This window comes from Entelurus aequoreus, linkage group LG17, assembly GCF_033978785.1.
Source record: "Entelurus aequoreus isolate RoL-2023_Sb linkage group LG17, RoL_Eaeq_v1.1, whole genome shotgun sequence".
NCBI classification, from domain to species: Eukaryota; Metazoa; Chordata; class Actinopteri; order Syngnathiformes; family Syngnathidae; genus Entelurus; species Entelurus aequoreus.
The window spans coordinates 52691794-52716456 of NC_084747.1; the positions used below are offsets into that span (position 1 = coordinate 52691794).

The 24663-nt window shown below is 39.2% G+C and overlaps 1 protein-coding gene across 2 annotated transcripts in view; it reads right to left on the reverse strand.

Moving 5' to 3' along the window:
* grid2 (glutamate receptor, ionotropic, delta 2) overlaps window positions 1-24663 on the reverse strand; it is a 1088972-nt gene that overhangs the window by 523549 nt on the left and 540760 nt on the right. For both annotated transcript variants that reach the window (XM_062025903.1, XM_062025902.1), the window contains one exon: window positions 14852-15057. In XM_062025903.1, the coding sequence (XP_061881887.1) occupies window positions 14852-15057 (206 nt within the window). The remainder of the gene's footprint in view (window positions 1-14851; window positions 15058-24663) is intronic.

Here is a 24663-nt window from a genome sequence, read left to right on the forward strand (position 1 = left end):
GACTTATGATTTTCCCCTGCCTCTTGCGTTCGGGACACACCTGTTTGTGGTTGGGGACCACTGATGTATAGAATCAAACAACAGAATAATAAGCGATTATTACATTTTAACAGAAGTGTACATAGAACATGGTAAAATGGAAAGTAAGCAGATCTTAACAGTAAATGAACACGTAGATTGATCATTAATTTTCTACCACTTGTCCTTAATAATGTTGACAAGATAATAGAATGGAAAATGACACAATATGTTACTGCATATGTCAGCAGCTAAATTAGGAGCCTTTGTTTGTTTACTTACTACTAAAAGACAAGTTTTCTCGTATGTTCACTATTTTATTTAAGGACTTAACTGCAATAAGAAACATATGTTTAATGTACCCGAAGATTTTTTGTTAAAATAAAGCCAATAATGCCATTTTTTGTGGTCCCCTTTTTTTAGAAAAGTACCGAAAAGTGACGGAAAGTATGGAAATAATTTTAGGTACCAAAATATTGGTATCGTTACAACACTAGTCCAAACATTTCATTCCCACAAGAAGGACTTGAGCGCGAAAGCATGAACAAGTCATTAAACACGACACACTTGCAAGGATGAGGATGGCGACCTGTGTGACCTTAAACGGAAATTATTATCTTTCACCTTCTCAATGATCAGATTTTCCCTTCTCCCCCCTCTATTTCCTGCCGGGGCCTCGTGGGAGGAGCCCTGTTTGACGCAAAGCCTTGACCCTATTTCGCTCGTCGACAGCCGGCGAGGAGATAACGTGTGTTGTCTTGCAAGTGAATAGTGTTATTTGGATGCATTGCACCTCCCGGAGGAGCGCCGTCACACTCTATATACGCACCCTATATGCTACTGTGTACTATCGGAGGGGAAGATCACCATCTCATCCCAGTCGCGCACAATAAAGGATGAGAACAATACAGAGATAACAGGAAATCTATCTATAATAGCTTGAAGGAGCTTCATCAAGAACTCCCTCTGGATCCGATGGAGACAACTGTAATAAGAGCCCAAGTAACCTAAACAAATTGCAACCTGAGCCGATGAGAAGTGTCTGGTCAACTTGAAAATACTACTCAATGAGTAACACGTTTTTTTAATCAAAATCAAAATTATGCTTTTAAAATGCAATATAAGATAAGCACAAATACGAGCAAGTCATGTCCGATGGTACTGTGCATTGACGTCATTCGCGCCCACAGCAGCCGATAAGGGATTTGTTTGCAGGAATTAGTTACTATACTGGTATTAGTATATGTGGAGGGGGGGCGTGGCCTGCGGGCCTGCCGGGGAACGGGGTGTTGCCAGGACCGGCCTCGAAGACAGCGACAGGTGCTGTCATGATCTGTGGTCTGGATCATCTTTTTGATATTTTCTGTTAGTTTTAAGACTCCAGTAGTTCCTGTTTTTGTGCGCCCTTGTTTTTTTTTAGTTTCCATGACGACTTATGATTTTCACCTGCCTCTTGCGTTCGGGACACACCTGTTTGTAATCAAGAGACACTATTTAAGCCTGCCTTTGTTGATCACTCGTCCTGGCTTCATTGTTTGCGTCACGCCTATGCCAAGTAAGTTTTGCTTGTTTCATGCCATAGCCCGGGGGTCGGCAACCCGTGGCTCTAGAGCCGCATGCGGCTCTTTAGCGCCGCCCTAGTGGCTCTCTGGAGATTTTTCAAAAATGTATGAAGAATGGAAAAAGATGAGGGGAAAAAATGTATGTTTTTGTTTTAGTATGGTTTCTGTAGGAGGACAAACATGACACAAACCTCCCTAATTGTTATAAATCACACTGTTTATATTAAATATGCTTCACTCATTCGAGTATTTGGCGAGCGCCGTTTTGTCCTACTTATTTTGGCGGTCCTTGAACTCACCGTATAGTTTGTTTACATGTATAAATTTCTCCGACTTTCTAGGACGTGTTTTATGCCACTTCTTTTTCTGTCTCATTCTGTCCACCAGACTTTTAACGTCGTGCGTGAGTGCACAAAGGTGAGTTTTGTTGATGTTATTGACTTGTGTGGAGTGCTAATCAGACATATTTAGTCACTGCATGACTGCAAGCTAATCGATGCTAACATGCTATTTAGGCTAGCGATATGTACATATTGCATCATTATGCCTCATTTGTAGCTATATTTGAGCTCATTTAGTTTCCTTTAAGTCCTCTTAATTAAATTTATATCTCATGACACATGTAATATGGCTTTTAATTTTTTGCGGCTCCAGACAGATTTTTTTTTTTGTATTTTTGGTCCAATATGGCTCTTTCAACATTTTGGGTTGCCGACCCCTGCCATAGCCTATGCTAAGCCTTAGTCTCTCGTGCAATCGGCACGTTTGCCTTTTTGTTGTTTGCCTGTATTTTGGTAGTTGGATGATTTATGTTAAATAAATCAAATCCTACCTTCACGCCTTCGTCCGGAGCTGTCAGTTTTGCTTCCTGGGAGAACAAACCTCGCAGTAAGCTGCGAAAAAACCCCCGCCATGACAAGTGCGTAGATGGCCCAGGTGGGCCTTGTCATCTAATCACCTGTCGCCGCTATTAGCAGCAGCCGTGATGAGACGAGTAGTTGGAGTTGGAAGTGCTGCTGAATAGACGCAGAAGGAAAAGACGTTGTGCTGAAAAGCAGAAAGACTTGCACTATTTATGAAAATTATACCCGGACTTCCTGGCTCTCCTGGCAGTGTGTGGTGGTCTGAAGAACCCACTAGAGGGCAACCTCTACAGTATAGTACCGCAATACTAATGAATCATGTTCGGTACTACACCGCCTCTGAAAAGTACCGGTCCACCCCCCGCGCCCCCGTCGTCGTCACGTCGTGTCATTGCTGGTTTTACGAGCGGACGAGCATGTTCGGCAGCGCACAATCACAGAATACTTACAAGCAGACAATGTGTGTAGACAGAAAATGGAGAACGGGCGCATTTTGGCTTAAAAACTGACGATAAAGGTGAAGTTATAACACTGAAACGCCCACAGGAAGAGGTGCTTTAAGACATGCCTAGCTAGCTAGCGGCTAACGTCCATCCGCCGTCTGCAGTGTTTTAGCTAATTCTAAATCACTAATCCTCGTCTCCATGGCGACAAATGAAGTGAGTTTCTTACAAGTATCATCCCTGCAGGACGAGGAATAGCTAAACATGCTTCACTACACACCGTAGCTCACCGGCGTCAAAATGTAAACAAACGCCATTGGTGGATCTACACCTAACATCCACTGTAATGATACCAAGTACAGGAGTGTATCTAGTCGATGCTACTATGATTACCTCAATATTTTTTTGGCATCACAACATCTTCTTTCGTTTAAAAAAAAAATGATATTATGTTTATAAACTCAGGAAATATGTTCCTGGACACGTGAGGACTTTAGATATGACCAACGTATGATCCTGTAACTACTTGGTATCAGATTGATACCCAAATGTTGTGGTATCATCCAAAACTAATATAAAGCATCCAAACAACAGAAGAATAAATTATTATTACATTTTAACATAAGTGTAGATAGAAGATGTTATAAGAGAAAGTAAGCAGATATTAACAGTAAATGAACAAGTAGATTAATAGTTCATTTTCTACCACTTGTCCTTAATAATTTTGTCAAATAATAGAATGATTAATGACACAATATGTTAATGCATACGTCAGCAGACTAAATTTGGAGGCTTTGTTTGTTTACTTACTACTAAAAGACAAGTTGTCTTGTATGTTCACTATTTTATTTAAGGACAAACTTGCAATAAGAAACATAATGTAAGATTGTTTGTTAAAATAAAGCCAATACTGCAATTTTTCGTGGTCCCCTTTATTTAGAAAAGTACCGAAAAGTATCAAAATAATTTTGAATAGAATATTGCCATTGGGACAACACTGGCAGGAATCAAAACACATGTATCCCGTTCTCAACAACAACCAGTTTTCAAATTCCCACCCGATTAAAACGTCATTTCCTGCACAATTATCGCAATGAAGGCTTGACAATATCAGCAGCTTGAACCGAGAACACATTAATTCACTTTCCTATGGGCAAAAACACATGTCTACATGTCTACTGTCAATATTTACTATACAGTTAGCTATATTTGATGAAAAGTTGTATATAAATATTAAAATTTAAGGGTATTATTCTGCTGTGCTTTAGCTCACACTGGCATCAAAGTTATGAGACTCGACAGAAAGAAAGACTTAAGAGGCAAAACAAAACAACAAAAACTAGTGCAGTGTAGACAGATGTATCCATGCCTTACATTATTCAATGTCGCCTTACGGAGAGTATTTTTCCTTCATATTTAATTTGTGACATGTGTCATCTGCGGGATCAGCTCTCGCTTGACGGTCCTTCAAGTGACTTAAAGAGAAAGTTGGCCCCAAATGGCATGGTGGTGTTAATATTTTAAAAGCTTGCTTTGATATCAAATGGCAAAATTCATATTCCACTGTTGTTGTGTGTGTGACAGAGGAAAAACAGGAAATATCAGGGCCATGTCAGTAGAGCTGCACAGAAAACTCATACTAGGCCATTCGTATCGCGCTGGACTTGGCCCACTCAGACCTGTGCTTACACTGAGCATCCGTGCTGGAACCAGTCGATTTGTCCAATCAATAGAATTACTGTAATAATGAATTACTTGCGAGAGGGGTGATCGCAGGAAATGTAGTAGCCAGAGGATTTATGACTTGGATTATTTGGAGTCTTTCTATGCACTTCTATTACGAAATGTACCACTCCATCCAGCTGTATAATCACCCGCCATACAGCAATAGATATCCATCTATTACCTGACCACTTCTATGTTAGCTACCTCTCTTTGTTTATAATGTATATTTTCTGCTGGACACGCCCACGGGCGTTCCTCTCCACTCCACTCAATCTACAATCAACACACCTGACGCTGATGATAGCTCCCCTGCCTTCTTAAGCCAGCGTGTCCTGCGTTCCAGTGCCAGAACATAGCTACTTGTATCCGTACAGTAAGTCCTACATGTCTCTAGCTATCCTCGCCTATGTGCTTCCTTGCTCTCCGTGTCTCCCCTCCTCTGTGCTCGCTGTGTCATCATCCTGCAGCTTTGCGTCATTCTCTGGTTTCGAGTTATGTGTCTCGTCTCCCCGGATCCCCTTTGGACTCCCCTTTGGACTCCCTGCTGCCTTCCCGGATCTCGACCCAACGACGCCTCGCTCCAGCCCCTGACCACTTGCCTGTCCCCGGACCTCCGAGCCTGCTTTGCCCTTTCTGGAATTCCGCATCTGTCCCAACACGCACTTCCAACACCTCCCGGTAACACTCAACAGATGATCACTTCACAAAGTCTCACCACACATCTTTGGATTAGGATCATCAATCCTTTGTACCAATAAATACGCTTCAAGCTAAGCGACGTCCCTGCCGCCGTGCCGTCTCCTTCTCCACTATATCGTTACATATTGAATTCATATAACGGATAATAGATAACGATCCGTTTTTTTTAATTTTTATTATCAAACCAAAAAACAGAGAAAGTTGATTTTTATGTTCAATTATTTTTTTATTCCATACAAAAAACGGATGGCCGCGATGTACACGGACTCTATTCAAGAGGGTTGAGTTACACTGCGTCCACTTTTCTCTTTTTTGACAGATACATTTCGGGGCAATAAGTGTATTAAAGCACGATGTGTTCAAAGCAGAAAACGTAGTAAAACAGCAGGTTTTACGTTTCGTTTATGTCGAGGGAAGGAGTGTACCTCTTGCTTGGCATACTTACATGGCCCCGCTATAAACTGTTTGCTTGCCTAACAGAATTGCTGTTGCGACATCCAGTGGATTTATTTAGAACAGCAGTTTCTTTCATGAAAATTTGCAATTCATTTTTATATTTAGAAAACTCCTCTCGTGGACCGCGGGCCCGATTAAACCTGTTCGCTGGCCTGATCCGGCCTGCGAGCCGTACATTTGAATCCCCTGAAATAGGAAGTTGATACATCACCATCTTAAGATTGTTTGATATTATGTTCAAAGTGTACAAACTTTTACTCAAATGTGGACTTTTGTCGAGGCTGAAACCCATTGACGTTTACATTGTTTCTTATGGGAAAATGTCCTTCAAAATACAAACTTTCCTATTTACCAACCCTGTTCAAAAACCAACTAAGTTCGCAAATCGAGGTTCCACTGTTTTATCAGGTCATCAGACTAAAGTCCAAGTCATTGATGTCAAAGTCCAAGTTGAGTTTCAAGTCTTTGATTAAAGGCCTACTGAAAGCCACTACTACCGACCACGCAGTCTGATAGTTTATATATTAATGATGAAATCTTAACATTGCAACACATGCCAATACGGCCGGGTTAACTTATAAAGTGCAATTTTAAATTTCCCGCTAAACTTCCGGTTGAAAACGTCTATGTATGATGACGTATGCGCGTGACGTGAATAGTTAAACGGAAGTATTGGCACACCATTGAATCCTATACAAAAAGCTCTGTTTTCATCTCAAAATTCCACAGTATTCTGGACATCTGTGTTGGTGAATCTTTTGCAATTTGTTTAATGAACAATGAAGACTGCAAAGAAGAAAGCTGTAGGTGGGATCGGTGTATAAGCGGCAGACTACAGCAACACAACCAGGAGGACTTTGAGATGGATAGCAGACGCGCTAGCCGCCGACCTCACCTTGACTTCCTCCGTCTCCGGGCCGCCGACCGCATCTATGATCGGGTGAAGTCCTTCGTCGCTCCGTCGATCGCTGGAACGCAGGTGAGCACGGGTGTTGATGAGCAGATGAGGGCTGGCTGGCGTAGGTGGATAGCTAATGTTTTTAGCATATCTCTGTGAGGTCCCGTTGCTAAGTTAGCTTCAATGGCGTCGTTAGCAACAGCATTGTTAAGCTTCGCCAGCCTGGAAAGCATTAACCGTGTAGTTACATGTCCATGGTTTAATAGTATTGTTGATTTTCTGTCTATCCTTCCAGTCAGGGGTTTATTTCTTTTGTTTCTTTCTGCATTTAAGCCCGATGCTATCACGTTAGCTCCGTAGCTAAAGAGCTTCGCCGATGTATTGTAGTGGAGATAAAAGTCACGGTGAATGTCCATTTCGCGTTCTCGACTCTCATTTTCAAGAGGATATAGTATCCGAGGTGGTTTAAAATACAAATCCATGATCCACAATAGAAAAAGGAGAAAGTGTGGAATCCAATGAAGCCTTGTACCTAAGTTATGGTCAGAGCGAAAAAAGATACGTCCTGCACTGCACTGTAGTCCTTCACTCTCACGTTCCTCATCCACAAATCTTTCATCCTCGCTCAAATTAATGGGGTAATCGTCGCTTTCTCGGTCCGAATCGCTCTCGCTGCATTGTAAACAACGGGGAAATGTGAGGAGCCTTTCAACTGTTGACGTCACGCTACTTCCGGTACAGGCAAGGCTTTTTTTTATCAGCGACCAAAAGTTGCGAACTTTATCGTCGATGTTCTCTACTAAATCCTTTCAGCAAAAATATGGCAATATCGCGAAATGATCAAGTATGACACATAGAATGGATCTGCTATCCCCGTTTAAATAAAAAAAAAATCATTTCAGTAGGCCTTTAAATTATGAAAAGTTGTGACTCAAGTCTCAGTCCACACCTCTGCTAGGTACTATTGCTATGGATAGACTTGTGCGCTATGGCAAATTCCCAGACGTTTTTCTTTTCTAAATACTGTTTGATTCAGTTCCAAAAGGTTTATTAGATTGTTTCAGATCTCACTAGATAAAGTGACTGCAAACATTTGTTATTGCCCTCCAAATTATTTATGTAATCTCATCGAGCACGCCAGTCTGCGCCGCAAAGTCATTTAGCGGAGGGCGGCGTTCCAAATTGTGCCAATAATGAATCACGCGCGTAATGTTGATCTGTCACAGTTTAGTTTGTTTTCACAGTTTAGTTTGTTTTCTCCTACCTGCCTCCCTGTCTAGTGTTTCATTCCTTCAGACAGTTAACATCTGACACATCTGGATCGGAGGACCGAGGTGTCTCTGGGTGACAAATAACCTCACAAATTGACTGCACACCCATTTATTATCCTTGCATGTTGTTGTTGTTTTTTGTCTTTTAAAACATGCATGTCTCTCTGAAACGATCAATCAAATCAATCTTAGGCTGCAGCCTTCCTCATCTCCTGACACTTCATCTCAGAAAGCTCTCCACTAATTAGATTCATAGCTTCTGTAGTCAACTTTTCTAAAGCACAATCTGGAAGCGTGCCCACATGCCAAAATGAAGACGGACAAGCTGAAAGCCAACGTGTGCAAATAAGACATCGGAGAACCAACCGCCTCTGCATGGCGAGACACTGAGACGAAATCACATGGACAAACAAGAATGACTTCTCTTTATAAGCATCACATTGTCTTCTTGTCTATATCGCTGGTGTTTAGCAAAAATAATCGTTTTTTGCCTAAAGTTAAGCATTGTGGTGGTAGCATCATGGTCTGGGGCTGCACAGGTGCACTGGGGAGCTCCGGTTCATTGAGTAAAATATTTTGCTTTGGACAAAATTTGGACACTGTGGTTTGGTTCATTGTGAGGTGTCCTCACTTTTGAGTCATGGTCAGCTGTAAACTGCATGACTACTCTACAATATATACTGCTATGTGGTCATCTCTCCAAGAGAAGGGCATCATGCTGTGTCCCACAGTTACAGAGGGGTACCGTTCACATCTGAACCGATATGGTATTAATTCTCGGGACATAGTAATCGATGCCGGTACGCAACGGTAAACCTTTTCAGCACTGCGTGTGTTAATAAATGCTATTTTCGTAATCATCTGCAAGTATTATAAAATAAACTTTGCATTCAGTTGCAATTCCAAGACATTATATGGCAGTAGTCTACTAATGTTGTTGAATCAGGAAGACGTCTTTGCCATTAAACTGTCTAGTTTCTCGTCAATTTGTAGCACTTTTATTATTATTTTTTTTTTTTTTTTATTCTGCAAATTTTTTAAAACTTTTTATTCGACCCCTTTTACCGTATTGCATTTGCATTATCTTGTTTAGCACACTCATTGTTTATGTTCTTTGTTTGTTTTTTTTGTTTTGCTTAGTTGTTTTTTTTTTGTTGTTGTTGTTTTTTTTTTTTTGTTTGATTGTTTTTTGTTTGCTCCATGCTTTTTTAACCTGTAAAGCACTTTGGTGCAATCTAAAAAGTTGTTGAAAATGTGCTATATAAATAAAGTTGACTTGACTTGACTTGACTTGACTAGTTATTTGTTGCGCCATGCAAAGCTTTTGTACTGTAAGTTTGAGTTTGAGTTTGAGTTTATTTCGAACATGCAAGCATACAACATGATACATCACAATTTCCAGTATGTCTTTTCAACATGTTCGAAAAGGAGTAGGAAGAAGCAGAGCTTATTTAATCCTACCCCTTTTCTTTACATAACAGTTGCTAAAACTTTTTGTTCACTTCCTGTTCACAATTTATTCACAATAAACTCCATAAGTAATCACAATAAAAATAAATGAATAAATAATAGTAAGAATTTAATAATAATAATTGGTGAAGTAAGTCATATTTCATATTATGAAATAAGTAAGATTACTTTAAGAATGAATGAATGGATGGATGAAATAAATTGAGAATATTTGTCATGGTTCTTCTTCTTTGTACTTTGTAAACACTTTAAGTTTGAAGAGTTTCTTGAAGTGGATCATATTAGTACATTGATTGATTGCTTTGCTTAATCCATTCCATAATTTAATTCCACATATTGATATACTGAAGGTCTTAAGTGTTGTACGCGCAAACAAATGTTTTAAATTACGTTTGTCTCTAAGATTATATTTCTCCTCTTTTTTTGAGAAGAATTGTTGTATATTCTTGGGTAGCAGGTTATAGTTTGCTTTGTGCATAATTTTAGCTGTTTGCAAATTCACTATGTCGTGGAATTTCAGTATTTTTGATTCAATAAATAAAGGGTTTGTATGTTCTCTATATCCAACATTATGTATGTAATGTAAGTATTGTACCTATTACCGTATTTTTCGGACTATAAGTCGCAGTTTTTTTCATAGTTTGGCCGGGGGTGCGACTTATACTCAGGAGCGACTTATGTGTGAAATTATTAACACATTACCGTAAAATATCAAATAATGTTATTTAGCTCATTCACGTAAGAGACTAGACGTATAAGATTTCATGGGATTTAGCGATTAGGAGTGACAGATTGTTTGGTAAACGTATAGCATGTTCTATATGTTATAGTTATTTGAATGACTCTTACCATAATATGTTACGTTAACATACCAGGCACGTTCTCAGTTGGTTATTTATGCCTCATATAACGTACACTTATTCAGCCTGTTGTTCACTATTCTTTAGACATTTTAAATTGCCTTTCAAATGTCTATTCTTGGTGTTGGGTTTGATCAAATAAATTTCCCCAAATAATGCGATTTATACTCCAGTGTGACTTATATATGTTTTTTTCCTTCTTTATTATGCATTTTCGGCCGGTGCGACTTATACTCCGAAAGATACGGTACACACTTGCTGTTTGATTGTAGCATGCATCTTAGTTGTAGTCTTCATTACCAAATTTGGCAACGTTGAAATCGCTATGTAAAATCATTAGTTGCATCATTATGGCAAAGCAAATGTAAATATGCCTCAAACTAACACATTTTGGAAAAGGGAAGCCTGAATTAACGTTTGAGCTTTCTTTTCATTGTAAATTGTATTATTACCTACAGGCAGTTGGGTTGAGTCTGCTCTGAGTGCTGCATGAGTGCCTGTTTGAACCTTGTTTAGTCTGCAAGCGGACATGTCGTCACAACCAACAAAGGTATCGAAAAATGGCACCGTTTGATTTTACGTGAATCGATACCCGGTAGTAGAATTTGGTTGGTGCCTAGAGAAGTACTAAATTCGGTATCCGGACCTACTCACAATGTCACAGTGGAAGTTACAATTATTTTTTCCACTCAACAAACCAGAGCTCTCCAGTGATGGCAGCACTCATACAGCCCCAGACCATACTAATACCTACTTGTGTTACCAGCTATTTAGACTGTGTTGACTAATTTTCAGTAAATCTATACTGCTATACAAGCTGCCCGGTGATAATTATTCTTTTTTTAAAAAAATACATATTAATAACATATACATTATATGTAAATATGTCAGATGTTAGCCAAAAGCTAATTTCCATCTGTAGTCCCTAGACCAGTGGTTCTTAACCTTGTTGGAGGTACCGAACCCCACCAGTTTCATATGCGCATTCACCGAACCGTTCTTTAGTGAAAAATAAAATGTTTTTTCAATTCAAGAAAAAGTTAAATGTTTTTTTTACTGGTGCACAAAATGAACCGTGCATGAACATCACCTTGTTCAAAGAACAAAACCAACAGAGTGCATGAACTCTGCCATGAATTGATTAACGTGGAATAACGTGGACCCCGAGTTAAACAAGTTGAAAAACGTATTCGGGTGTTACCATTTAGTGGTCAATTGTCCGGAATACGTACTGTACTGTGTAAACTGTACTGTTTCATATAATGTATTCTCTTCCTTTGAAATCTACTAGTAAAAGTTTCAATCGATCAATCAAAAAACCTGCAAATCAGATGGAAAATTAGAGGGAACATTGTTTGGGGGTATCCATAATACGCTGATAGGGAGAAGTTTTTATTTACACGATAAGTCGGATGTGCCTTAACCTCCGTGGCGGAAGCTACGCCGAACCCCTAGGGTTCGATCGAACCCAGGTTAAGAACCACTGTCCTAGACAGGTTGGTGTACACTAGGGTTGTACAGTATACCGGTACTGGTATAGTATCAGATTGATACCTAAATTTGTGGTATCATCCAAAACTAATGCAAAGCATCCAAACAACAGAAGAATAAGTGATTATTACATTTTAACAGAAGTGTAGATAGAACATGTTAAAAGAGAAAGTAAGCAGATTAACAGTAAATGAACAAGAGCATTAATAATCAATTTTTACAGCTTGTCCCTCATAATTTTGACAAAATGATAAATGAGACAATATGTTACTGCAAACGTCAGCAGACAACTTAGAAGTCTTTGTTGGTTTACTTACTACTACAAGACAAGTTGTCTTGTATGTTCACTTTTTTATTTAAGGACAAACTTGTTCTTCGATTGCAATAATAAACATATGTTTAATGTACGGTAAGATTTTTTGTTCAAATAAAGCCAATAAAGGAATTCTGTTGTGGTCCCCCTTATTTAGAAAAGTACCGAACAGTATCGAAATACATTTTGGTATCGGTACCGGTACTAACATATCGGTATCGGGACAACACTAGTTTACACATATATTCAAGAAAAAATACTATTAACAATAAAACATGAAAACACAGAGAAAGGGCACAGAAATATACAGTTAATAAAAGTAGCACTCGAACTAAAGCATACGTTTTACATTAAAAAGAGTTCCACTCAGTAATAGCGGTTTGGACATTGTTTACATTGTGAAATGCAGTCGGGTAGTCATGGCAACAATGAAGCCAGGGAGTCTCTCATTGGCATTCATTAAATGACCCAAGCCAGTAATTGAAGTCTTCCACACGTGTTTGAGAGCTTTGGAAAGAAATCTGCTAAAACTTTGACCTTCTGTGCTTGTAGTCATTGTGCAGGAACAGAAAAAAAATAGGTTTTTGTGTTTCTTCTAGGTGAAAAAAAAAAACCCTAAATCACTTATCATTAGAACAGCTTGAAATATTCTCTACTGGGAATTCAAAGAGACCTTGAGACGCATTGTCCTTCATACATTCTAGACTTTTAACTTCACACACAATTAAAGTATTCTTGGTGTTGTGTCACACTCACACAATAATACGCCCACTCTTCCCTGTCACACCTTCATCTAAATTAGACTGTGATTGAGTTTACGGAGGTCACGTTTAATTAACTGAGATGAGGCTGTGACATATGGGATTAAGCCACATGCTAACACACCCTCCAATGAGGAATTCATGCAAAGAGCCCATAGCTTTCAAGCATGACCCTCCGTATCATTTATGTATTGGAGCAAATGGAAATCCCTAATTGTCTTCAGCTGCAAGCCAATAATGAGGATTTAATGCAATTACTTTATTAATAACGAAATTAATGCATTTGTAATGTAATATCTGATTTATGGACTTATGATGAGTAAATGTGCCAGGATGGAAGAACAGAGAATACCTCGTTGTCGGGTAAAAAACGTGTCTGCAATATTCATGCCCTTAAAGGCTTCTAAAACCCACTACTACCGACCACGCAGTCTGATAGTTTATATATCAATGATGAAATCTTAACATTGCAACACATGCCAATACGGCCGGGTTAACTTATAAAGTGCAATTTTAAATGTCCCGCTAAACTTCCGGTTGAAAATGTCTATGTATGATGACGTATGCGCGTGACGTCAATCGTTGAAACGGGAAGTATGCGGACACATTCAATCCTATACAAAAAAACTCTGTTTTCATCTCAAAATTCCACATTATTCTGGACATCTGTGTTGGTGAATCTTTTGCAATTTGTTTAATGAACAATGGAGACTGCAAAGAAGAAAGTTGTAGGTGGGATCGGTGTATTAGCGGCTGGCTGCAGCAACACAACCAGGAGGACAGAGATGGATAGCAGACGCGCTAGCCGGCGAACTCACCTTAACTTCCTCCGTCTCGCCGACCGCATCTGTGATCGGGTGAAGTCCTTCGTCGCACCGTCGATCGCTGGAACGCAGGTGAGCACGGGTGTTGATGAGCAGATGAGGGCTGGCTGGCGTAGGTGGATAGCTAATGTTTTTAGCATAGCTCTGTGAGGTCCGGTTGCTAAGTTAGCTTCAATGGCGTCGTTAGCAACAGCATTGTTAACCTTCGCCAGGCTGGAAAGCATTAACCGTGTATTTACATGTCCGTGGTTTAATAGTATTGTTGATCTTCTGTCTATCCTTCCAGTCAGGGGTTTATTTATTTTGTTTCTATCTGCATTTGAGCCCGATGCTATCACGTTAGCTCAGTAGCTAAAGAGATTCGCCGATGTATTGTCGTGGAGATAAAAGTCATTGTGAATGTCCATTTCGCGTTCTCGACTCTCATTTTCAAGAGGATATAGTATCCGAGGTGGTTTAAAATACAAATCCGTGATCCACAATAGAAAAAGGAGAGAGTGTGGAATACAATGAGCCAGCTTGTACCTAAGTTACGGTCAGAGCGAAAAAAGATATGTCTTGCACTGCATTCTAGTCCTTCACTCTAACGTTCCTCATCCACAAATCTTTCATCCTCGCTCAAATTAATGGGGTAATCGTCGCTTTCTCGGTCCGAATCGCTCTCGCTGCATTGAAAACAATAGGAAAATGTGAGGAGCCTTTCAACTGTTGACGTCACGCTACTTCCGGTACAGGCAAGGCTTTTTTTTATCAGATACCAAAAGTTGCAACTTTATCGTCGATGTTCTCTACTAAATCCTTTCAGCAAAAATTTGGCAATATCGCGAAATGATCAAGTATGACACATAGAATGGATCTGCTATCCCCGTTTAAATAAAAAAAAATAATTTCAGTAGGCCTTTAATGTAATGAATAGTTTGTTCATAGTACATTCTATTGTTTCAAACAGCATTTCTTGTCTAAAACGTGTGTTTTTCTTTTAAAAAGACATGTTACATGATACAATGGTTCTGTTTTAGGGGGACAAGCTCGGATTAAATTGATTTGAATTAATTTCAATGGACAGGGCTGATTTGATATTTGTTTGTTATGAGATACGAGCTCTATCGTGGAACAAATTACTCTCGTAAGTTCAGGTACTACGTACAAACGTATATAACTTTACACCTGAGCACAGAAAAAAATCGAGCAATTTACCTCGGAGATGAACGCCTTGGCGGTGGCCGGGCTCATGAACAACACGGCTCTGCGCAGCGTGTCCCTGTATCGATGCAGCTCCTCAACTCGCATGGTCCTGAACAGGCTGGTGATCATCATGTTGACGTTGGACTCCACCTTCTGCAAGGACACGTCCATGCCCTGGTGGGAGGCGCTGTCCAGGAAGTCCTCGATGCCGCGGATATCTGTGAAAAGACACATATTACGTTAAAGTGGTTAGTGCGCTACTTGACCGCGACCAGCAGAGGCGCTGTTGATGCATCATTTCCAAAGACTGCTCTTTTACTACGAAGCCACGCGGTTGTAACACGTGCAGAATGTGGCTTGGCATTGTCTTGCTGAAATAAGCAGGGGCGTCCATGATAACATTGCTTGGATGGCAACATATGTTGCTCTAAAACCTGTATGTACCTTTCAGGATTAATGGTGCCTTCACAGATGTGTAAGTTACCCATGACTTGGGCACTAATACACCCCCATACCATCACAGATTCTGGTTTTTGAACTTTGTGCCTTTCACAGTCCGGATGGTTCTTTTCCTCTTTAGTACGGAGGACACGACGTCCACAGTTTCCAAAAAAAAAATTAAAATGTGGACACCGTCACACCACAGAACACTTTTCCACTTTGCGTCAGTCCATTTTAGATGAACTCGGGCCCAGCGGGTCGTTGTTGATAAATGGCTTTCGGTCTTGCGTAGTAGAGTTTTAACTTGCACCTACAGATGTAGCGACACACTGTAGTTACCGGCAGTGGTTTTTTTTTAAGTGTTCCTGAGCTCATGTGGTGATATCCTTTACACACTGACGTCGCCTTTTGATGCAGTACCGCCTGAGGGATCGAAGGTCACGGGCCTTGCCACTTACGTGCAGTGATTTCTCCAGATTCTCTGAACTTTTTGATGATATTACGGACCGTAGACGGTGAAATTCCTAAATTCCTTGCAATAGCTTCTGAGAAATGTTGTTCTTAAACTGTTCGACAATTTGCTCACGCATTTGTTGACAAAGTGATGACCCTCGCCCCGTCCTTGTTTGTGAATGACTGAGCATTTCATGGAAGCGGTTTTTATACCCAACCATGGCACCCACCTGTTCCCAATTACGCCTGTTCACCTGTGGGAAATAAGTGTTTGATGAGTATTCCTCAACTTTCTCAGTTCTTTTTTGCCACTTGTGCCAGCTTTTTTGAAACATGTTGCAGCATCAAATTCCAAATGAGCTAATATTTGCAAAAAAACAACAAAGTGTACCAGTTTGAATGTTAAGTACCTTGTCTTTGCAGGTCTTTTTAATTGAATATAGGTTGAAAAGGATTTGCAAATCATCGTATTCTGTTTTTATTCACGATTTACACAACGTGGCCAATTCACTGGTTTTGGGGTTTGTAAAAAAAAAGGAGTTGTTAAACCCTGTTCTATACTATTCTAATGATCTATGTCGCAACATAACCAGGATGCCCGTGCATGTCGCGTGTTCGCCGCTCGAACGCCTCAACCATGAATGAGGTGCATGCAGGTCAAGGTAATCCTAATTAAGACACTTTGCTTCTTACCTCCCCACTAATTATATTGTAGAAGGTGTGTGTGTAGGTGTGCGTCCGTACCCTCGCATGTGTATGTGGTATGTAAGGCAGCGGCCTAATGATGTGTTTGATATGAAAACAAATGACATTGCCACCATTGCCGGTGTCATGCCTGTGCAATTAACTAGATTGATTGGACTTGTTGGGAAGGCACACGGGACGAGGGATGAGCTGGGGGGGGGGGGGGGGGGGGGGGTTGGCTATGTTGTGTTTACGTTAATAACCCATTTTGGAGGATTAACGAGGTATTAAGATGATGACACATACCATGAGACGATAGGAAGTGGATTAGAGCGATCACAATGTGGCATAAATCAATGACTTGGGGGGGAATGAAACAAACATTTTGTACGGCATATTTGGATGATTCAGAAACAATAGTTAAAGTTAAAGTGCCAATGATTGTCACACACACACTAGGTGTGGTGAAATGTAGATAGTATTAGATAGCATGCGGCTCTTCAGCAATCATGGAGTCATATGTCCAGTGATGTTTAAAAACTCTACACTCGGAGTCTATTGTACGTATCTCCAACAATTTCGCCATTTTTTTCCCCTCGTGCACTAATTGGCTGAAAGAGCGAGTACTTGCCGCGCGCTCGCTCGACATGGCGGCGGGCCGCGAGCGTGATGACAGTCACGTTATCGATGGGAAAATGCATTTTTAGACAATATGATTTGCCTGAGTGGCTCGGGGAGACCCCGAAAGTAACAAGCGGTAGAACATGGATTGATAGATGGGCTAGAAAGGACTGATACAAAAAAAAATATATATATATATATATATATATATACATATATATATATATATATATGTTAAAAAAAAATATATATATATATATACACTACCGTTCAAAAGTTTGGGGTCACCCAAACAATTTTGTGTTTGATCCTTCATTTCTAGGAACAAGAATAGACTGTCGAGTTTCAGATGAAAGTTCTCTTTTTCTGGCCATTTTGAGCGTTTAATTGACCCCACAAATGTGATGCTCCAGAAACTCAATCTGCTCAAAGGATGGTCAGTTTTGTAGCTTCTGTAACGAGCTAAACTGTTTTCAGATGTGTGAACATGATTGCACACGGGTTTTCTAATCATCAATTAGCCTTCTGAGCCAATGAGCAAACACATTGTACCATTAGAACACTGGAGTGATAGTTGCTGGAAATGGGCCTCTATACACCTATGTAGATATTGCACCAAAAACCAGACATTTGCAGCTAGCATAGTCATTTACCACATTAGCAATGTATAGAGTGTATTTCTTTAAAGTTAAGACTAGTTTAAAGTTATCTTCATTGAAAAGTACAGTGCTTTTCCTTCAAAAATAAGGACATTTCAATGTGACCCCAAACTTTTGAACGGTAGTATTTATATATATATATATATATATATATATATATATATATATATATATATATATATATATATATATATATATATATATATATATATATATATATATATATATATATATATAAATATAATACATACATACATACATACATACATACATACATATATATATATATATATATATATATATATATATATATATATATATATATATATATATATATATATATATATATATATATATATATATATATATATATATGTCTTAATTAGATTATCCAAAAAATAGTGCTCGATACCGTGGTAGAGCGTAATATGTATGTGTGGGAAAAACATCACAAGACTATTTCATCTCTACAGGCCTGTTTCATGAGGGGTTTCCTCAATCCTCAGGATATTTTTTTTTTTTCCTCAATCCTCAGGAGAAAAATCTCCTGAGGATTGAGGAAACCCCTCATGAAACAGGCCTGTAGAGATGAAATAGTCTTGTGATTTTTTTCCCACACATACATATATATATATATATATATATATATATTTATTTTATTTTTTTTACTCGGGAAAACCCGCGGGCCGGATTTTAGACGCTGGTGGGCCGTATGTAGCCCGTGGGCCGTAGTTTGGGGACCCATGTACTAGATGTACAATGTACATTATTTTTAAAACCAGCCTCCAATTACACAAAGCCCTGTGAACATGATCCTCTCTTTAATGTTTCAGCATCAAGCCTGTGGAGCTGAAACCCAACACTCAAGGAATTATAACATGTTTAATCAGCAACATGGTGATATATGACACGCACAGTGACTGATTGCATGATTACATGGTTACATAAGTCCTAAAATCAGCACGCACTAACGAGCCAAGGAAACCCTTTTGCATGCCTAAAGCGCACAGACGTGCGTGTGCCACTGCAAAACTCTTGTGGAATTATAACGCAATTACTGATCAATATAGAGATACATGCAGTGATGGGCATCAAAGCAACATAACTGTATTTATATCTATTGGCCCATGTGTATAATATCAATGTTAATGTAACTGAGGGTGTACAAATGGAACCAATAAGGGTCCATTACTACAAACCCTGTTTCCATATGAGTTGGGAATGTGTGTTAGATGTAAATATAAACGGAATACAATGATTTGCAAATCATTTTCAACCCATATTCAGTCTAATATGCTACAAAGACAACATATTTGATGTTCAAACTGATAAACTTTTTTTTTTTTTTGCAAATAATCATTAACTTTAGAATTTGATGCCAGCAACACGTGACAAAGAAGTTGGGAAAGGTGGCAATAAATACTGATAAAGTTGAGGAATGCTCATCAAACACTTATTTGGAACATCCCACAGGTGAACAGGCAAATTGGGAACAGGTGGGTGCCATGATTGGGTATAAAAGTAGATTCCATGAAATGCTCAGTCATTCACAAACAAGGATGGGGCGAGGGTCACCACTTTGTCAACAAATGCGTGAGCAAATTGTTGAACAGTTTAAGAAAAACCTTTGTCAACCAGCTATTGCAAGGAATTTAGGGAATTCACCATCTACGGTCCGTAATATCATCAAAGGGTTCAGAGAATCTGGAGAAATCACTGCACGTAAGCGGCATGGCCAGAAACCAACATTGAATGACCGTGACCTTCAATCCCTCAGACGGCACTGTATCAAAAACCGACATCAATCTCTAAAGGATATCACCACATGGGCTCAGGAACACTTCAGAAAACCACTGTCACTAAATACAGTTTGTCACTACATCTGTAAGTGCAAGTTAAAGCTCTACTATGCAAAGCGAAAGCCATTTATCAACAACACCCAGAAACGCCGCCGGCTTCTCTAGGCCCGAGATCATCTAAGATGGACTGATGCAAAGTGGAAAAGTGTTCTGTGGTCTGACGAGTCCACATTTCAAATTGTTTTTGGAAATATTCGACATCGTGTCATCCGGACCTAAGGGGAAGCGAACCATCCAGACTGTTATCGACGCAAAGTTCAAAAGCCAGCATCTGTGACGGTATGGGGGTGCATGAGTGCCCAAGGCATGGGTAACTTACTGTGAAGGCACCATTAATGCTGAAAGGTACATATAGGTTTTGGAGCAACATATGAGCCGTCTTTTTCATGGACGCCCCTGCTTATTTCAGCAAGACAATGCCAAGCCACATTCAGCACGTGTTACAACAGCGTGGCTTCGTAAAAAAAAGAGTGCGGGTACTTTCCTGGCCCGCCTGCAGTCCAGACCTGTCTCCCATCGAAAATGTGTGGTGCATTATGAAGCGTAAAATACGACAGCGGATACCCCGGACTGTTGAACGACTGAAGCTCTACATAAAACAAGAATGGGAAAGAATTCCACTTTCTTAGCTTCAACAATTAGTTTCCTCAGTTCCCAATCGTTTATTGAGTGTCGTTAAAAGAAAAGGTGATGTAACAGTGGTGAACATGCCCTTTCCCAACTACTTTGGCACGTGTTGAAGCCATGAAATTCTAAGTTAATTATTATTTGCAAAAAAAAAAGTTTATGAGTTTGAACATCAAATATTCAATTGAATATGGGTTGAAAAGCATTTGCAAATCATTGTATTCCGTTTATATTTACATCTAACACAATTTCCCAACTCATATGGAAAAGGGGTTTGTATTAACTATCTGTCATTTATCCGGGGACGCCCTACAACTACCTGTAGGGGTCTCCATACCCACTGTATGCATTTATTTAGTTTGCCTTTCCTTTGGCCCACCCCTATAATGTTATTAATGTTCTCTCCCTACAGTACAAAAACAGCATCTATCAATGTCTTGACAAAAAAACAATGACTTGTCTTATTTTGAAACAGTTGGTGATAATTATGTGCAGTAACACTTTTCATGAACTCAACTCACCTTAATGTGTGTTGTTGGACGACTTAGACCAGGGGTGTCAAACGTAAGGCCCGCGGGCCGGATCAGGCCCTCGAACAGGTTTTATCCGGCCCGCGGGATGACTTGGCTAAGTATAAAAATGAGCCAAAATGTTTGAATGAAAAAAACTGCTGTTCTAAATGTGTCCACTAGATGTCACAATAGCAATTATTTGTGTATTTGTAGATGATGTACAAAAACTCAAATAAACCACATGATGTTAGTGCACCGTTCGACGAAAATTATCAAACTACATAAATAACATCCTAAAATTTGATTTTGATACTATTTTTTTATCTTGATGGATTCAAAATTAACACCAACGAGTTGACTGATGAACATTATCACATAATTTATTCAGAAAGTATAAATAATAACAAATAAAGATAGAATATTATTAATTGCAACATGTAAGTGTAAAAAAAAATCCAACAAAGTTATGATTTGTACATTTTCAGAATGTGCTTGTTTTATTTTTAAACAAAGAAAACAATCCGAAGTTGTCTTTATTTTTGTGCCGTGATTTTACCAGTTTAGCCCACTTGGGAGTAGATTTTTCTCCACGTGGCCCCTGATCTAAAATGAGTTTGACACCCCTGTCTTAGATGAAGAGAGCAGTTACGAAACTAAAAACTAAAGTTTTGGGCATTGTTTTATAGCTCGGTTGGTAGAGTGGCCGTGCCAGCAACTTGAGGGTTCCAGGTTCGATCCCCGCTTCCGCCATCCTATTCACTGCCGTTGTGTCCTTGGGCAAGACACTTTACCCACCTGCTCCCAATGCCACCCACACTGGTTTAAATGTAACTTAGATATTGGGTTTCACTATGTAAAGCACTTTGAGTCACTAGAGCAGGGGTCACCAACGCGGTGCCCGCGGGCACCAGGTAGCCCGTAAGGACCAGATGAGTAGCCCGCTGGCCTGTTCTAAAAATAGCTCAAATAGCAGCACTTACCAGTGAGCTGCATCTATTTTTTAAATTGTATTTATTTACTAGCAAGCTGGTCTCGCTTTGCCGACATTTTTAATTCTAAGAGAGACAAAACTCAAATAGAATTTGAAAATCCAAGAAAATATTTTAAAGACTTGGTCTTCACTTGTTTAAATAAATTCATTAATTTTTTGACTTTGCTTCTTATAACTTTCAGAAAGACAATTTTAGAGAAAAAATACAACCTTAAAAATGATTTTAGGATTTTTAAACACATATACCTTTTTACCTTTTAAATTCCTTCCTCTTCTTTCCTGACAATTTAAATCAATGTTCAAGTAACATATATTTTTTTTTATTGTAAAGAATAATAAATACATTTTAATTTAATTCTTCATTTTAGCTTCTGTTTTTTCGACGAAGAATATTTGTGAAATATTTCTTCAAACTTATTATGATTAAAATTCCAAAAAATTATTCTGGCAAATCTAGAAAATCTGTAGAATCAAATTTAAATCTTATTTTAAAGTCTTTTGAATTTGTTTTAAAATGTTTGTTCTGGAATATCTAGAAGAAATAATGATTTGTCTTTGTTAGAAATATAGCTTGGTCCAATTTGTTATATATTCTAACAAAGTGTAGATGGAATTTTAACCTATTTAAAACATGTCATCAAAATTCTAAAATTAATCTTAATCAGGAAAAATTACTAATGATGTTCCATAAAATCTTTTTTTAAGTTTTTCTCTTCTTTTTTTCGGTTGAATTTTGAATTTTAAAGAGTCAAAATTGAAGATAAACTATGTTTCAAAATGTAATTGTCATTTTTTTCATGTTTTCTCCTCTTTTAAACCGTTCAATTAAATGTAAATATCATTAATTATTAATAATAACATAGAGTTAAAGGTAAATTGAGCAAATTGGCTATTTCTGGCAATTTATTGAAGTGTGTATCAAACTGGTAGCCCTTCGCATTAATCAGTACCCAAGAAGTAGCTCTTGGTTTCAAAAAGGTTGGTGACCCCTGCACTAGAGAAAAAACGCTATATAAATATAATTCACTTCACTTCACTTTTCTCTGAACGCATAGTTTTGTTTAAATATGGCCAAGGCCACGCATTATTGTGAGTTTCCTGCACGTCGTCTGCATCACTGAAGGAAAAATCTAATCCCTCTTGCATTTTCAAGTATGTTTTATTGGGGCGGGGTCGTCAGCTTGAAGCGTCCCTCTGTCTCCGACTCCCTCGATGTCATGTGACATGATTGAGTGACTGTTAGGATTTTGCTTACCGTATTTTCCACACTATAAGGCGCACCGGATTATAAGGCGCACCTTCAATGAATGGCCTGTTTTAAAACTTTGTTCATATATAAGGCGCACCGGATTATAAGGCACATAGAATAGACGCTACAGTAGTGGCTGGGGTTACGTTATGCATCCCGTAGTTGCGAGACCCGTTGTGGCTCAATATTGGTCCATATATAAGGCGCACCGGATTATAAGGCGCACCGTCAGTTTTTGAGAAAATTGGAGGTTTTTAGGTGCGCCTTATAGTGCGGAAAATACGGTACTAGTTTTGATGACTGGCCTTATCTTGCCTCTGATTGGCCAGTCCGTAATGTTTCGCCCTAACCCAATTGTGACTCATCACACGAACACCAACCAATCATCATGGATTTTCTCCGTTTTCTTATTTTTCCAGGTCATTGTATTTTCTCCATATTGTTTTTGGGGGGGGGGGGTTGGATTTGCAGTCCATTTTCCTTGTCTGTAGCTTGTGTGAGGCTTTGTGTGTAGGCGCGCATGTCAAATGTAAATTATTCAATGACAAGGCGCTTCATATGAAATTTTACCCCAAACGTATTCCTGGACACATCATGCTCTATCACTGATAAGAATATGAGAATAAAATGATCCCATTATTTCCAGTGGCCCTCGTGGCGCGTGTGACTAGTACGTGAATTGGTTGTGAGTTCAAATCTATGTTGGAGTGGCAGTAAAGTGGTATTAAAGTTTTTAAACTTATGTTTTAACTTCAGCACAGTAATTTATAAAAAGGTAATTCTTCATTGTGTTGCCCTAGGTAATATTATCTATTAGGTGCTGGGTTGCATGATTTCAGCCTTTCAAAGCTGCTCTTGGACTACCAATTTTTTTGACCTTGGTATTTGTTAAATCCTGTTTACGGCCCTGGGCACAATCAGTGGCAGAACAAGTCAGAGCCGGGTCGGGGGCGGGCTCCATGGTGGGCACCCGGAAACCCAAAATAATAAATTTCATCCTAACATAATTTTACAGCATACACATGCCTTAACCAGGTTTTAAAAGTAAGCCAGAAATGTGCATTTTCCCGACATGTACACGAAACAAAAATACTAACGCAACATTTTTGTTTTTGCTCACATTTTTCACGAGTTGAACACAAAGATCTAAAGCTTTTACTCTTTACACAAAATATCTATTCCTCTCAAATATTGTTCACAAATATGTCTAAAACTGCGTTAGTGAGCACTTCTTTTTTGCCAATATAAGCCATCCCACCTCACAGGTGTGGCATATCAAGATGCTGATTAAACCCCATGATTATTGCACAGGTGTGCCTTAGGCTGCCCAAAATAAAAGGCCACTCTGAAATGTGCAGTTTTATCCTACAGCACAATGCCACAGATGTCGCAAGTTTTGAGGGAGTGTGCAGTTTGCATGCTGACTGCAGGAATGTCCACCAGAGCTGTTTCCTGTGAATTGAAGGTTCATTTCTCTTCCATAAGCCGCCTCCAAAGGCATATCACAGGATTTGGCAGTACATCCAACCGGCCTCACAACCGCAGACCACGTGTTATCACACCAGCCCAGGACCTCCACATCCAGCAGGTGCACCTCCATGACCGTCTTAGACCAGTTACCCGGACAGCTGCTGCAACAATTGGTTTGCACAACCAAATAAACTGTGAGAAACAGTCTCAGGGAAGCTCATCTGCATGCTTGTTGTCCTCAAGTGCTGCGTTTATATT